This window comes from Bombus flavifrons, chromosome 15 (genome assembly GCF_040668555.2).
Source record: "Bombus flavifrons isolate JBK064 chromosome 15, iyBomFlav1_principal, whole genome shotgun sequence".
Lineage (NCBI taxonomy): Eukaryota > Metazoa > Arthropoda > Insecta > Hymenoptera > Apidae > Bombus > Bombus flavifrons.
This window is the reverse complement of record NC_138456.1, coordinates 9801184-9817556: the sequence shown is the minus strand read 5'-3', so window position 1 is coordinate 9817556 and position 16373 is coordinate 9801184. Positions and strand designations below refer to the sequence as shown.

Here is a 16373-nt window from a genome sequence, read left to right as displayed (position 1 = left end):
CTAATTACTATTACAAATACGAATTTCGACATTTCGCTTATCTAATATATTCCCAAAGATAACGGCGGTTGAATCGCGCCATCGTTCGTATCAACTTCGTATTTGAAATATCGATGACGGTCACGTGGATCGGCGTTTTCATTCCTCACCTATTCGATCATAAAATTTCTGATGACACACGCTTGATGTAATACATCGTGTTGCTATTTCAATGGCGATGTACGATTAAGCAGACGAATGATTCCTTTTCGTTCGCTGCATTTACCACAAACTTATCAGCGCGCACAGATTAGATAAAGCCAATCGGAATTTAAGAACGATCTTTGTTAGACTGGGAGAAAGAACGATATCGGGAGAATCGTCTTTGCGAGCTTCGTGACTGCAGATTGGAAACGAATGAAAAGAAAAGGAAGAGGAACGTGCGAAAAAGCAGCGAGCTCGTGCTGAACGAGGAAGATGGCGGGCTTGGTAAATCGTCTCACAATGGGAGGTCTTGCGCTGTCGATCGGCCTCTGTTTCGTCGTACCGAGTGCAGTCGTCGCCGCGCACGGACAGCATGAACATCTACTCCTCAGACGTGAGTGTGCTTCGTTGCATCGTTCAAAGTCGTGATACGTATTCTTTAAATTCTATTATTCTATGCGTAAAATATGTGACCGATTCGCGTTTCCGACACGTGTCCTTAATTTCTACGCTGTTCCCAAGAATCTCAAGTTTTTCATAAAAATTTTGTACACCGCGCATGGCAATTTGAAAAGGAACCTTCAATTTGAATTTGAATTTAAATACGAGCTTGAATTTGAATTCGAGTTAAATTTGCAAGTGACGGTTATCGCATATAAAGTATAAAAATAAAAAAGAAAAAAAGAAAAAGAGTGCGATATACTGTTTATCTACCCCGTTAACGCGTACGTTTCAAGCCGAAGCAAAACGAACATTTGAAATATTGTATGTCGATTTATGTCACCACGGTTTTCAGCTATAATTCGATTCTACGTATCTCGAATTTTGATCGAATTAAATTGGCGTCGATGAGTTCTTTAAAGCGCGCTGTATCGCAGCTAATGAACTCGTCGAATGTAACGAAAGTCGAAAGAAAAATCCGCTAGTGTACGGTCTCGACGAGGTTTCTTCAGCGATAAGATCTCGAGTTCTTGGGGCGAGTGAATTTATAAAGAAAGTCTCGCGTGGTTTCGTTCCTTCATGACCGAGTGATCCTTTCTTCGGTTTCGTGGGGAAACACGAAGAGACCGGATCTACGCTGCTGGTTCTCACAGTTAGGCGAATGTCGGCTTGGAACCGCACATAATTAAAGAACAAGGGAGGTCGTTCCCTCTTGTCGTCTGATATTTCGGTATAACGCATTGTTCTCTGAGCTAGACTGCAGCGTACGACTTAAACAAAGCTTGCTATTGCGTGAAACCCTATTACGAAGTCACACGTGACCTGGGAACAATGGCAGTATTTAACCCTCCAAAACGTATGACAAAATCTCAAATCCGTCTCCACGCGATACTCGGCTATTTCTATATAGGGATGACTAATGTATCGTGACTGGTTTTGCTATATTACGATAGAAATCTCATTTCATATATCTGTCTATAATATCAACGTTTAAGCTCGAATTATTGTTCTATGTTATCTTCTAATACAAAGTAATCGAAAGTTATATTTACAACTATTAAATACAGCTATAGGTGTGATACTGACGCACTACCGATAAAAATAGTACCGAACAAATCTACTAATGCGCATACAAGTTGCGCAATGACTCAATCGTCAGGTTCTGGTAAACTATTACCGTAAGAATCGAATAAAGTTTCTGAGAATCATTGGACGAATGCTACGTGACAACGATGAAAGGAACGAGGCTCGATATACCTAACAGTGGCTTCTGTGTTTAAACGTGTTTTATCGTTGTGTAATAGGCCGAAACTATGGAAGCGGAGCACGTTAAACTCGACCATCGATCGGCAACCTTCTAGTCGAAAGCGAATAAAAGACTTCGCGGTAGTTATTACGAAATATTCGCCACAGGTTCAGCATCGCGTGTTCAGATTGTAAAAGAGAATCAACAAAAATTTCTGATAACGGTTCAACTTTATCGAACTAAAGAGATGTACGATCTTTATGATATTCTGATTTCCGCGCTGTTGCGCAAACATTGTCTAATTAAAGTTAACCGCGATCACGTACTTTCGCAGTTGAATCATCGATTTAACGCATACGTATCACCGTTGGCATAGTGCAACCTGTTACGTGGTTACGGCGAAATACCGTATAATGGAGAGAGAGAGCCTCTCGGATTAGATCGATTGTCCAGCGACCGTGGACGAGTGCACCGATGCGACGCGACGCGCGGTCATCGGCGGCCGAATTGAAAACAAACTTAACGTCTTGTTAACTCGTTACGATCGATTAATCGAGTTTAAAGTATGATCGATACCAACCGACCGCGTTTAACCTAATTTCACTCGCGATCGGTAAAACGCGCCTCGCTTGCTCCCTGTAACAATGGCAACAAATCGTTTTCGCGAATCAAATCCATGCCGCGTATCGATTTGCCAACTTGAGTTAATCGCCTTTCCGAAACAGTCTAGAGAAGAGGTCATCAAATACCAAATATGAAGCCCTCTAAATTCATATCTGAAAACAGGGACCATAACTGTTGTAACTGCAGTTAAAAAAAAGTTATGGTATAAGAATATATATCTCTTAGTTTAAACGAATTTGGTTACCGTTAACCATCGTGCAATTAATTTCAACCATCTTCGATTTTTATTAATAGCAATTGGTATCCGGTGCGAATAATAAAATTGTAAATTTAAATTATCTTCAGTCATGATGGTTACCGGTAATTAAAAAAAGATCGAACAACGATCGTAAATTAAATTAAACGAAATAACATTATTGGACGCTGTTCGAAAACTTTGACTGCCCAGAAGATCGCCACGCTCGACAAATACACGGCGAAGAACGATCGTCCTCGATTAGTCGGGGTTTGGCGATAATCACGGTACACGAAACGAGTCGATGAACAAGTACATACAACTGAAACGATGCCGTCATCGAATTTAACGTGAAGCAATAGAGCGGAGCTTCGTGGCTGAGTTGCGTAACGCGAATACGGTGAGAACGCACACAGAAGACCGTGAAGAGACGAGCCTAGCGGGCTGGCTGGAACGAGTCCGAGGAAGAAACGGGAGATCCTTCGCGGGACCATCGGGAATGACGATCATTCAGTTTGGGCTGATGAAACGACGCCGAGAGGAAGACGTTCCAACGGTGGTACGAGAATGACACCGATCGGGACGGTGGTCGGGATCTCGAGGCTCCTCGTCCTCGTGCCTGTCACCGTCTGTGCAACCATTTCTTACGTCAACCAACAGCTGCCGCGATGCAGCGACCGAACACCACCTCCCCGTATGTATATGCGATTCTAGTCCCTTTGCGCTCGACTCCTGACCCTTATTTCGTCAGAAATTCGAACAATCCTTACGAACAGCTAGAAAATTGGTCCGTGTAAGCTGAACGAGGTGTATGAAACGAAAGTGCGTTGTACGCGACAATTATGAATGTGAAAATGTTTGAAGATTAGAGATTAAATTTGGCTGTTTGAAGGAGGACGTGTAACGCTCATATGAATTTTTCAGAGACGTTGGCAAAGTGTCGATACGACGAAGACTGTATGAAGAATGCTTATTGTTGGAACCAGGAAGCCTGTCTGTGCAAAGACGGTTTTATCGCCTATAAAAATCGCACGCACCTGGAATGTCTCAAAGGTACACTTTTCAAGTATTTCTCATTACATTATAATAAAACGTATCTTGCTAAATTCTAAAAGTCGAGGTATTTAATTTACATATGAAAAAAGAAAATCTCCATATTAAAGCGATGTATAGAACGACTTATAAAAACGTAAAAATACTTGTTGGAAAACAGAAGTCACGAAAATTGATACGACGAAAATAATATCAATGTCTATAACGTTAGTTTTATTACATAATTAGAATTCATTGCGCGCTCTTACTTCTAACATTATGTAACTTCACGCGTGTTTCTCCATGTCTTTGAAATTTTTTAATCAATTCCCTAATCATCGGTCAAATCGGATAAAAATAACCTCGGTAAATTTCCACGTCTATTTCGGCTAGTCGAGTCGAGCACAGATAGTTAAATATTCTTTTTTTTTTTTTTTTTTTTTTTGGAACGAACAACAGGAACCGATCGACCTGGATAAAAATTCTGATTAATCATCGTCCTCGTCGCTAAGTCGGAATCGGTGTCGCCGACCCCGGAAAACGTGATTCCACGGACATCTTTCTTCGCTCGTATTCTAAGCCGTTCCGTTCTCACGGTCTCATCGTCTTCTAGAGCGTGTCGTTCATCGTGCTCGTCGGTCCGACAAAACTGAGCTATATTTTCCTCGACTTCCCACGCGAAGGCTAGCTTCTAACTAAATCACGGAATCCATCAACGTCGAAATTGATTCGAGGAGAATTTGTTCACAGTGGCGAATGCTATCGGGGACCCCTGTGAAGTGGACGTTCAATGTCAAGTGACCTTCGCCCCTTACTCGGAGTGCCGACAAAGGATCTGCCAGTGCTCCGACGGTTCTCACTACGTGGAAGGAAGGTGTTACAAGTCTGTAGGTGAGTGTACTCCACTTCCTGCGAAACGCTTCAGTTTCCTCTATCATTATCTATAAGCAGGTGCTATAATTATTTTTTCACCTTCGCACGCTCGATTCGAAGGCTAATTAAAATATCTCTGCGACGTAATTTACACTGGCTACAAATTATATCGGCGTATGCCACTGTTTTCTAATGAAGCCTCTTTTTCTCATCGGGCTTCACACTTCGTTTTCGTAGTATCAGCTTTTTGATCAATCGTACGAAAGCACTACTAAATCATACGAATTTTGTATTATCAAATTACTGTTACATTAAATTATTATTACCAAATTAAGTTCGTGGGCATAATTTTCTTCTTCTCTTTCGTTGTCTCGGAAGAAAAACGCCGGTTATATCCACTTTGTTCATCAGACTGTTAAAGATCCCCTCGATACCAGCGATATTTCTCCTCCTCGTAAAGATGTTTTAATGTCTTTGAAAAAATTCAAAGCTGTAGTATAGAAATGCTGATCGACACCGATTCTTGTTCAGGATTAGGACTTCCTTGTCAATCACATCGGAATTGCTACATCAAAGACAGTTTCTGCGTGACAGGATTCTGTGCGTGTACCTTGAACTATCATGCGAATCCACGCAACGACGTTTGCATTCCAAATATTGGTAAGCGTGCCACTTGTTACGTTGTATGCATGTATTTACGTAATAATTGTGCTTGAACGGAGAAGAAAATCAAAGTGATCCGTGCGTGGCTTGACAGAGTTAGGTGAAAAATGCTCCAAAGATTACGATTGCATCGCGGAGAACTCGAGGTGCCTCGACTTCTGTACGTGCAAAGTGGATCATGTGCTATCGAGCGACGGCAAACGGTGTTTGAAAGTTAGCGAATCCATCGGAGAACCGTGTCAAGAGAATTCTCAATGCCAGTTATTTCAGAGGGAGTCCGAGTGCGGACCAAATGGCAGATGCAGGTGTATCGAGTACTTCCATCAACGCGGTTCTATTTGTCTCGAAGATACGTGTGAGTACCGTTAGCGTCGCTTCGCGGCGAATCAAAACTAATTCGACCGATGAATCGTCATTTTAGTGTTGAATAACAGATGTCAAAGTCATAGAGAGTGTATTACCGAAACGTACAGGGACTCCAACTCTACCGAGGTGATGAACGTTGATTGTATAGATGGTAAGAATTCATTTTAACGTTCGTCAACGAAGCAAAAGCTCGTACGTATACCGCTTCTCAGAGTACCGATCTATTTTCCAGGCTTTTGCAAATGCGCCAAGGATTACATTATGGCAGAGGAACTGCACGATTGCATCCGATATAGCGACAATGGTAACAGTTCTCTCGTTCTTCATTGCAATTTGTGAAACAAAAATTTTCATTTTTCGTTTTGGATCGCACAACAAATGCATTTCATTGGTTTTCAGGCGCTGCGACAATTACAGAGTTCTGGCAACAACTTCCTCTAGTTCTAAATTTTGTATTTTTTGCGAGTTTTTCATTGACTTTGTGAATAAGAGCGACACAGTCGCTTATAGCAACGATTGAAAAGATATCATAGTCTTTCGCAGTTTTATCGAGTTATAATGACGTTATTATTGTACAACTATATTTATTCAAATGTTTTCTTTCATTGTAAATACGATGCATTTGTGTAGATAGAGATGAACATATCGCTACCAAAGACAAATCCATTTTCTCCAACCGGTTCGTATTTATTTATATCACAGTTGGTTAATCGCTGTTCAACGTGTATTGACTTTCGTCCAGCGGAAGCTGTATCATTCTATCGAGCGTCGAATATTTTATTTTATGGCGATAAATCATCTGTGTGACGACTAAAGTTACTTAAAAAATGAATTCGTTCATATACGTAGTTTGATAGAATAACAATACGTAAATTCCGAATTAAGCCAACCTCGTCGTCCAAGGGTTAACACAAACAATCGCGCAAAGATCAGGCAGTTGCTTCTGTAGCAGCACTATACTCGAACGAATAGCAACGAAAGCAAATTTATACGAAAACACATGCGTTGATGTACGATCTTTAGCCTCTAATTTGTTCCCTATATTTTCCAATATTTAATTAAACGACATTCTGCGTGCGGAATTCGACATTTCCCAGTCTTCTTTTATCATATCCGCAGCCTTTTCAGCGATCATATAAGCAGGCGCATTCGTATGACCTGCTATTATAGTAGGTATCACACTGGCATCCACAACTCTGAGACCATTGATCCCGTGCACTCGTAACCTATGATCCACCACACCCGAGTTCCTCCTTGGGCCCATCTTGCACGTTCCTACGAAATGACCTAGGGTCGTACTCACGTGCCTCGAGACGCAAGCCCAGTACAGATCAGAACCAAACGAGACGTGTTTGCATCCTGGGAACGCGACTGGTAATAGCGTCGCGTTGAAACGTTTGAAAGCTTCAGTCGATGCAACATTTATAGCCTGAAACAGCAATGAAAAGTTAACTTTAGATCCTATTACCATATTAGTAGCGGTAGCGATAGCAGAAAAAGAAGGAAGATAGGAAGAAACAGAAGGAGCAACCGCGACAGAGATGTACAAGAAAAATGAATAGCTGTAAGGAAACTCTACGGTGGATGCGTTGGAAAAGCGGTGATTGTGAAACGCAAGATAAATAGCCGTGGCGATATCAAGATAAACATTACATTGAAAGTAACAACCTTTTTAATGCCTCGAACCATAGTTCTGATATCATCTTCGTGATCGTAGTAATTTATGTCGAAAATAGGTCGGTCATGTGGATCACACGATTTCAAGGTAATTCTTCCCCTACTTTTTGGCTGTAAGAGTACCGGGACGATGGTAAAGGCGTCAAAACCTTCGTAACCGGCGAACACTTCTTTGTAAAATTCGTCCGTTAAACCGAGAAGTCCCCTGTAACTGCCCGATATATCACCGGTTAGAGCGCTTATACCTAAAACCAGTTCAATGTCGGGAACATCTGTCCCTTTGCTTTCCCGCGAAGTCGGACGTGGATAATCTTTCAAGTAATCCGAATTTACATTGATGGAAGTTATATTCGGAGGTAAAGATACTGAAAAACGAAAGTAGTAACTTTGACGTTGTGCGATATTAAATTGTTAATCGCCATTTAACGTGCATAGCTCGAGGAATTTCTTTACCGTTACCTCTCTTGTCGTTGTATCTCTTCGAGCGCGTTTTACCGTGAAAATTGCTAGTATTAACTTGCAACTTCTTGACTAGATTCTTTGGATAATCCTGTTTCGTATCGATAAAGGCGAGACACTCGGCTCCTCCGGGCAACGTCAATGGCCCGGTCCCTTTAACGAAATAGTCAACGGTGTTGGCTAGATTCGAAGCTAGCCGAGGTTCGACTATGGTCACGCTCTCGTTTACGAGAAAAGTCAGTGCCGACATGCTGACGTGATCTTGAAGATTATATCCAACCGGTAGATCCTCGATTACATGGATACCTAAAGACTCGAGATGACTTTTCGGCCCTATTCCCGAGAGCATCAACAACTGTGGCGAGTTCAGAGTACCTAAATAATAAATACACGAGTAAGAGACGTTAACGAAGAGTTTTCGCAACAGTTTGGCGACCATAAGGAATATTAAGAAATATTAGTAGCTCTTGCAAGGTACCTGCTGAAAGTATTATTTCCTTCTTGGCAGAGACAAACAGTGCTTTGCCATTCTTAACGAATTCTACACCCATGGCTGTTTTCGTCTTTGGATCGACGATGATCTTCGTTACTTTTGATAATTTGGAGAGATGCAAGTTCTTCCTGAGTCGAATAGGTCTTAAGAACGCTTTGTTAGCACTGACCCTGTGTCCGTTTCGTAGATGAACCTGAACCGTAGAGAAGCCAATAATGCTGTCGCTGTTGTAATCAATTACATCATATCCTAGTTCTTCGCCAGCTTGGAGAAAACATTCTCTTAGAGGAGAGACGTACGACGGAGACGTCACGTCAAGGTATCCTCCGCGGCCATGATATCTGATGAGATAAACCGTGTCAGAAGGACAATGCCGTAATCGAATGTAATCGGTAAACGAGAAATTTAATTTAAGTAATATTATCACTCTGTTTCTCAAGTTCTCTTAAAACGTTTGTTAAGCAAACATTGAACTAGCACATATTCCATAGTCACTTTCTAGTATTCGCGAATTCATTTGCATGTATCTTCAATTAGTACATTTTACCGTGGATATGTTTATTATTAACACTTTACCGACCGCTAGCAATTCAGCAACATACGCACGACCGACCGGCATCTCAGGCGTAGATTCTCCCTGACGCTGACTCTGTTTCGGTTTAGACTCTCCAATAGCATTCTCTTCGTTCATCGCGAACGGTAACTTTTTGAAATTGGTATAAAACTGTGGGAGCTTACAAAGTAACGCAACTGACGCAACTGAGCAAGGTACCTTAGTACTTAGTAACGAATTACTGCTCAAATAATGAGAAAGATTGTCGGCGACAAAAAGCCGATTAATAGGCTATCGGTCGGTAAAGTGTTAACTAATATATTGCTGTCGTTTTGTTCGTAGATTCGACTGTTGCGTTATTAGTACGAAAATGCAGATGAAAGCTTCTGAAGACAGTTCGCAAAGACTCTTTTTATATTTTCCTATTTACAGCGTAGCACGAGAGACTCGAAGTCAAATATAATAAGCTATAAATTTCACATTTTAACTCTAATATGTTTTCTGAATCATTTTCGAGCCAATCATATTTTTCTACGATCTGTCAACAAATTTATTTAGCTTAAGCTTCAAGGAAAATGAAAGAATTTGCAAAGAATTTATAGGAAATCTTGGGGCCAGGGACGTAATTATTTTGCAAATCGTTCATTATGAATTCTTCGTTCTTTCATTTTATTATACGGTCAAAGGGTAAACTTGATACGGTACCTAATGTCTTGATCCAGAAGCTTGCAGTTCTCCGATTTGATAAAATACGGTAGCACATCCTGATAACTCCATCCTGGATTACCTTGTGCAGCCCAAGCGTCATAATCCGCGGGCGATCCTCTCGAATATATCATAAAATTCACCACCGAGCTACCACCAACAGCTCTTCCTCCTGGCAAATTGCAACGACCCTCGTTCATCGATAAACAGTAACCGCCAGACCCATCGGCGTTTCGGGGTCTTGGTTCGCTTTTATGCAATCGGACATAGTCGGTGATATGCAAAACTGAAGCTAGCAATGGTATATCTGTAACAAAGATCTCGTCCTTGCCCTCCTCTAGCAACAGTACATTCCAATTAGAATTTTCTGTCAGACGATTTGTCACTACTGATCCGGCAGAACCAGCTCCAATTACGATGAAATCGTATTCCTTGGACATAGATATTTCATCGGTGACAAAGTCATTGTCCACGGTTGGGATTTCGGTGAAAAATTGGTATACAGTCTCTAGTATGGCGGGAGGAAGAATACATTGCACGAAGGACAGGAACAAAACAGATGTCAACAACTTTAACATCGTTTATCAGGGATTCAGTGAATTCAAGCGATGACGAAACCGATTTCTTTGTATACCCGGTGAACGTATGATTGAGAAAATACAAAATTTGTAGAAACAATCACTTATATCACTTTGACACTTGTCACAGAAAATTTGAAACGCTTGAATTGAAACTTTAATCGAGACTTAAAAACTCGTGTGCTTCTAATGTAAATATAGCAAAATTGTGAGGGAACACCTCGTAGCTTCCCATCGTCATCGACTCGCGCGATCTTTGTGCCTCGTTACCTCGAAACGAATTTGCTCGACACGATCGACGTCTGGCACGAGAGACACCTGGAATTCTTGATAGCGTTTGTATAGTCAAGGTATAATGACGCGAGTAAGAGTACGAGATGAATATCAAACGCCCACCTACAGAACGGAAGCTCCTCCGAAGAGATCGATGATCCAAATTAAAGGAACGATTCATCGCGAGAAACGCCGCATCTGTCGTCGCTAATTTATTAAATAGGCTTGATATTTATGAAGAAATATATTTCATTGGAATATTCAGATTTAGTTTCGTAACGAACGTTTCTTTATAGAAATATTAAACACCGTTTGAGAATACAAATTATACGAAGTTGATATCACAAAAAACCATGGAAAAGTAGGACATCTTGAAGATGACGTCAGTCATTCATCGAGTTTTTCCTAAAGTGCATTTATCATATTTGAATGAATCAATCGAGTAAAAAGTAAAGACAACTCGATTAAAAATAATGAAAGATAGCGTAAAGATAATTTTGAAGAATAAGGACTGTACTAGTGCGCAAGATTTATAACATGTGTACAGGAAATCTTTCCGAAGATGTGCAACATTTGCAATTTAACTTGTAAGAAGGCAAATGGTTTTGCGCAGAATATAATTATTTCCTTCGTATAGTCGTATCGATTATAAAAGTATTTTCTTTCTTATACTCAAATGTTATTTATACAAATTTTGATATTCGGGTTTGGTTCAGTGTTTACGTATGACATTTTATACTGTAAACTTTTAGTTTATAAGTTTGATGACTGTTTGTCATCTTATTTGCAAGTAAGATAAGAAAAGAAATCCGCAGGAGAATAGTCTCTTCATTTTCGTGCTATGATATAGTAGAAATCCTTTGATTCGACGTTAGTCAATGATGATCGATGTAACCACCGACGGTTACGTCTATCCTGTTTCTTAATTAATTAATTATTTAATTATTAATCATTGATTTAATTTTAATTCTAATCGCTAATGTCGTAATTTTATCTTATACTGTATCGATAACGTTGCATGTGACGCGAAAATGATAAGAGTGTCACATGAAATTTATTCTTACGTTTCATTCGTGTTTTGAAAAATCTATGTCAAGTTTGATGATCGAATTAAATATAATTTCTAAACTTACAGCTCCTAAACTTTCCAATATATACATCTAATACTATAGCGAAAGCGCGGCAAATCTCTAGTAGCTCTACCTAGCGTGTTTAAAAGAAAGTGCAGTTGAATGTATCTTAAAAGCGCGGTAAGAAACGAAGAATCGCGTGGTATTTATATGCGAAATTAAATATCTACTAACATTGCTCTTATACCTAAGAATAAAGTTCCAAATTATTTCAGTGTTTCGTGTTTACTCGGATGTGCTCACGAATATGGAATTTTTGCGTGAAGTTGCGTATAATTAATGATTTCATTAATAATATGATCATCATAACCTCGTTAGTCAGACATGGACGCTGTCATCACAACCGTGTGTTTGTGCCGAAAGGATATTTCGCGTTAATTTTAAATACCGAATATCGACATAAGTAATTTTAAATGCCGAGTATCAATTTAGACGAAATAAAAGAGTATGACGCACGATAGACAGACATGCTTCGTATCGTGTTTCGAGCTTCGAGAAATTGGCGAAGAAAATTGGGCCAATGAAGAAGTAAGTAATTTGGTTGTTCGATCGTTAGTTTCGGAGTTTCAAGTTTCGAGGTATGTTGTTCGAATTCGGCTCGCCAGACGTTTGGCAATTTTCAAAGTGTTCCAGAAAGCAAAGTCTTTTCCCGAAGGATGACCGAGTCAGCGAAGAAGAATCGGGAGTGAAGTAAAGTGGAAAGCCTTTTAACAGGGAATGCTGGCATGTGGGGTCACGGGGTAGATACGATCGAGCTTCCTTCCAGTGGCTGGCTGGTGGGGTGTTTTTCACGGGGCGTGGAAATAAGGGACAAGAATCGGTTCCTACGGTAGCGATGACTTCGAGACGCCGCAGAACATTTTCGAACTCTCGTTACATACTATCTATGCAACTTGGTTAATCTACTTGAGGTAATCTAGATAATGTAGGTGCTTTAGATAATCAAATTTAGTCGCACTTATTACGTTATCATCGAATAACAAAGGTTCGCGAAGGGAAACTAAACTTTGTATATCGTATTAATGAGGCTGGCGGCTATGCGAGGTTAAATACAAGGGAAATTGGCGAGACTCGCGGGTCCTCGTAGGAGCAACTTGCTCGAAAACTTGCGACGGGGAGAATATCGAAGGGCCATCGCTAGTCGGTGGTGGGAGAAGTAGAGCACATCGGCACCAGGGTAAGGGACAGCGGGTTCAGGAAAACGCGCAGCCGCAAAAGAGCAGGGTGGGAAGGCTGACAGTTTGGAGGTCTTTCAGGGGTGGTCTGTCAGTTTACCGGATGACCGCGTGAGCGCGCTGCCGCGCAAGACCAACCCTCTATTCGCGCTACATCCGGCGAACGTGACTGATCGTGTTCGATTCGCTACCGTTGGAAAACAGTCGGGTTTTGTCGCTCGGCCAATGGTACGCGATCTCCGTACGTATTCTTTACCTCGTCGCGTTTTTCTTATCACGGATCTTTTTCGATCATTCGTTCCTATACTTATCCGTTAACGTGCTACAATCGACGGCTTGGAAAGTCACCATCTATCGACCGCCGTCACTGACCGGTCCGTCTTTTCGCTCTTTTCTTCGTTCTTCACACCGTACCGACCGTATTCCTATCGCTGCACTTTGGATCCTCTTCCCTCTCGATCCGATCGAGCCGTTCTCATCTTGCGCGACCCTGTGACTCTGCGCAGTTTTCGTGACCGTAAACCCCTCGCAGCAAGAAGAGCATCATGCTACATCGTTCTCCTGCGGCCACCGAATAGCAAATTAATTCGAAAAAAGGAGACAGAGAAGAGGGTCAAAGAAGAAGAATAAAAGCGAGAAAGCGAGTAAGAAGAACGGAGCGGGGAGAAAGAGGGGGAGGGAGGGGGAGAGATTCCTTTCCTCGAATAGTGTGTAGTGTATTCTTGGTGGATGGTATCGCAAGGATCGGTAGCTAGTTCGTGATGGGGGTGGCAACCAGTTTATCAGACGTAGTCAGTACAAGAAATCCACCAGGAAGATAATGCAGATAAATGCCTCCGGAGGGAAGAGCGGACAAGTAACAGAGGATTATATGTTGTCAGGTACGTGTATATATTTTTTTTTCCTGTTTTTTTTTTCTTTTGCGTTGTCACTGCGCGCATACGGGCATGTCTCTGTATACGAGCGTGTATTTGTTCGAATATCTACGCTCGTGTACGTTTTTACATGCATCGTTTGAACAAGTAATAAATGTGTACGGATGTATACGTACACACGCGACATACGTACCCGCGTGTACGTGCATTGGCACACCTATATATACGTACAGTTTGAAGCAGGACATGAAACTTTTACGAAATCTATCTGAAATCTTTATTGTATATCGAGGCAACTTGCAGCACGCCAACCTGCTGAAACATCTATTGTATTTTTACGTGCAAACTTGAATTTGGATTGTCTGATACTTGTACAATATAATATAGACATCGTCGCGTGTTTGACTTTCTTTGACTATCGTTCGTCTGCGAGAGCAGCATCCTTCCGTTTATTTTCTATTAGGTTTACCTCGCTAGGATTCGTAGGAAACGAGCTGGCAGAGCGTGGTGTTTATTATCGCCGTAGTTCACCTTATCTTTGTTGTACCGTGAAACGGACGCTCGGTTCGTTTCGTGACGAAATCGAACGCGACAAAGAACGATAGACGGTAACGTGACCGATGACATTAGCTTCGGCAACTAAGTAACTGAAAAATCGCAAACATACGTTGCAGCGCGAGTATCATTAATCGACCGATCTCGACCTCGACTGTAACCTCGATTCAAGGTTTTACATACATTCAGGAGTGCTCGGTGTTGTATTTACCTTCGCAATGCCTCTTCACAAAGGAAAAGTACGTAATATTGCTTCTATAGTACGGTGTAAAGCACGAATTGTATTATTCACAACGCGGGACGTGGATGCGGTTGTTAACTATAGGTATCTACCCTCGCATCGCGGAATAGTTTTTATCGAAGCGCTCCGTAAATGAATCGAATCGGCCTCAATAACGAATTAACATAGCAACGAGAGCCAAGTTATTTCGGAATGTTTGTTCAACCATACGAAACCTTTCTCGGTATATATGTATATATGTATGTATGTATATGTACGCTGGCAAGCGGAGGATCTTTCAGTCAAGGAAACGATCGATCAGATATTGTATTAACCTTTTCGTCGTCGAACAGATGGTCCCTTCTATTTACGATTAGCTTTTTTCCAAGATTTCATTCGGCAACGTTCGCGCTATATTAAGAGGTCTGGATGCGCGTACCTATTTACGTACGTTGTATATTTTTGTAAACGTATTCGCGACTATCCTGGACGTGAAATATTTGCGCGTTGAAATTTTTATTTAATTCGATTTGGCTGTCAAATCATGCTCGGATATCAAATGCGACGTGTCAATCAAAAGCGTCGTGTACATTGTACACTGAAGGTTACGTAGCGAACGCGCGCGCGGGCTTAATACAAAAGATAGCGGAAGGATGAAATTACAAAGCACAGCTTGCAGACTGAAGGTGTGGTATGTGCGGATATGTGGAACATGAGATTCCGAGATCCCAGGATTCTGAATTCCTTGCGGCATATGTAAGATATCCTACGTGGAAGAATTAATACCGGATGTCTCGTAGCTGAAAATTCAAACGTATATACAGCCGGTGTTTCCATTCTATGAACTGTATTTTATATTTCTTCTCGATTCCCTTTTTAATGAGAACCTTTCTGAATATACTGTCTTCCCTCTTCGTTATTATTTCTGATGTATTCGGGAGATAAAAGAGTTTCTTTTTTTTATGAGAAATTCTGCTGAAACAGAATTAACATTACGCTGTTTCAGTTTTCATGTAATTGATATAGGAAGTTTAAAGAATAAATGTATTATAGATAAAGAAATTCGTTCTTCAGTTTCTTTCAATCAACGATAATTAGCATAAATTGCGAATCAATCATCTTGTTCCCGTGTTCTCTACCGCGAGGTTTTTATCGAAAACGTTCGTTCTAGCGGAAAATAGAAAAAGTTGGATCGTTTCTAAATAATAGACGGTGCTCGCAGTTCCGTTCTGCTCGGAACTTCGCCTAACTTTACATAGCATCCTGACTGACGGGGAGAAAGAATCGGAAAAGAAATCAGATCAATGGGGAAAAAAAACTTTGGTTAATTCGTGATATGTTCTCGCGTTGGATGGCGTTCGCGCGTCGGCGTTTTACCGAGAGAGAATCGAAACCATGAGCCAGCCACCAGAAGAAAAAAACAGAGTGTTCGAAAATGGAGGAAAGCCCGGTGTAGAACAACGTAATAGAAAATTTATTCAGAGCTTAATCACATCGCGACAAAGACAGCATTGTTCGGGCGTGAACAATAGGGCGGTTCTGTGGGTTCACGTAGCGGCGACTGCGAGCATTCGCTTCTCTGATTTGCAACGACTCTTTGCTTTTTTGATTTCCCTTTTCTCCTGGGAATTCAGGTCGCCATATCGACGCCACTTGGCCTTTTCTCTTCTCTTCTCTTCTCTTCTCTTCTCTTCTCTTCTCTTCTCTTTTCTCCTCGTTTCGTCATTTCGCGCCCTTGTTCCTTCGAGTTCAGAAATTTACGCAAACACGCGTAACAATTCGCCTCGAAACGTGCCACAAAGATTTTATACGCGGCCCGTCTCGTCGACGCTCATTACAAAAGAGAACAGATTCTTTCTCGCGCGAGAAAATTCACGCGCTGGAAAATCTCATTCGTTTAAATTAGCTTCGACTCGATTCCATTCGATCCGATTTGATTGGATTCTATTCGGCAATCTTTTAGAAAAGGAAAGCTTCGCTATATGCGAGACGAGATCCAAAATGTAACGTCATCTGT

The 16373-nt window shown here is 41.2% G+C and overlaps 3 protein-coding genes across 10 annotated transcripts in view; 2 read left to right on the top strand and 1 right to left on the bottom strand.

Annotated features, from left to right (window-relative positions):
- The first annotated feature begins 42 nt into the window (after positions 1–42).
- Positions 43–6750, top strand: LOC138187659 (uncharacterized protein DDB_G0272530). 2 transcript variants are annotated; one of them, XM_069128652.1, is made up of 8 exons: positions 43–577; positions 3654–3782; positions 4512–4652; positions 5166–5294; positions 5392–5652; positions 5719–5814; positions 5896–5967; positions 6063–6750. In XM_069128652.1, exons 1-8 carry the CDS (start codon positions 457–459, stop codon positions 6146–6148), a joined length of 1035 nt encoding a protein of 344 aa, XP_068984753.1. In that variant the 5' UTR covers positions 43–456; the 3' UTR covers positions 6149–6750. The 2 variants fall into 2 exon arrangements, with proteins under 2 accessions (XP_068984753.1, XP_068984751.1); XM_069128650.1 differs by lacking the exon at positions 43–577 and adding an exon at positions 959–3423.
- Positions 6718–10523, bottom strand: LOC138187655 (glucose dehydrogenase [FAD, quinone]). 2 transcript variants are annotated; one of them, XM_069128643.1, is made up of 5 exons: positions 9551–10523; positions 8278–8633; positions 7794–8174; positions 7332–7705; positions 6718–7092 (listed from the first exon to the last, which is right to left on the bottom strand). In XM_069128643.1, the coding sequence occupies exons 1-5, from the start codon at positions 10126–10128 to the stop codon at positions 6718–6720; spliced, it is 2064 nt and encodes a 687-aa protein (XP_068984744.1). In that variant the 5' UTR covers positions 10129–10523. The 2 variants fall into 2 exon arrangements, with proteins under 2 accessions (XP_068984744.1, XP_068984745.1); XM_069128644.1 differs by having other exon boundaries at positions 7800–8174.
- A 1977-nt stretch (positions 10524–12500) lies between these two features.
- GABA-B-R2 (gamma-aminobutyric acid type B receptor subunit 2) overlaps positions 12501–16373 on the top strand; it is an 85384-nt gene continuing 81511 nt past the window's right edge. For 3 of the 6 annotated variants that reach the window (XM_069128638.1, XM_069128637.1, XM_069128634.1), the window contains exon 1: positions 12502–13587. The gene's annotated coding sequence lies outside the window, so the exon portion shown is untranslated. Of the gene's footprint in view, positions 13588–14045; positions 14376–14412; positions 14601–16373 lie in introns of those variants that run through there. The other 3 variants (XM_069128639.1, XM_069128635.1, XM_069128636.1) reach the window with 3 other exon arrangements.

Excerpts from the sequence above, each read along its gene's own strand:
- LOC138187659 (XM_069128650.1), top strand. The coding sequence starts at position 3,297 with ATGACACCGATCGGGACGGTGGTCGGGATCTCGAGGCTCCTCGTCCTC. Across the intron at positions 3,783-4,511 it reads GCACCTGGAATGTCTCAAAG|TGGCGAATGCTATCGGGGAC; the intron begins GTACACTTTTCA and ends ATTTGTTCACAG. Across the intron at positions 5,968-6,062 it reads CATCCGATATAGCGACAATG|GCGCTGCGACAATTACAGAG; the intron begins GTAACAGTTCTC and ends ATTGGTTTTCAG.
- LOC138187655 (XM_069128643.1), bottom strand. The coding sequence starts at position 10,128 with ATGTTAAAGTTGTTGACATCTGTTTTGTTCCTGTCCTTCGTGCAATGT. Across the intron at positions 8,634-9,550 it reads CTTCTGGATCAAGACATTAG|ATATCATGGCCGCGGAGGAT; the intron begins GTACCGTATCAA and ends TTATCTCATCAG. Across the intron at positions 7,706-7,793 it reads CAACGACAAGAGAGGTAACG|TATCTTTACCTCCGAATATA; the intron begins GTAAAGAAATTC and ends TTCGTTTTTCAG.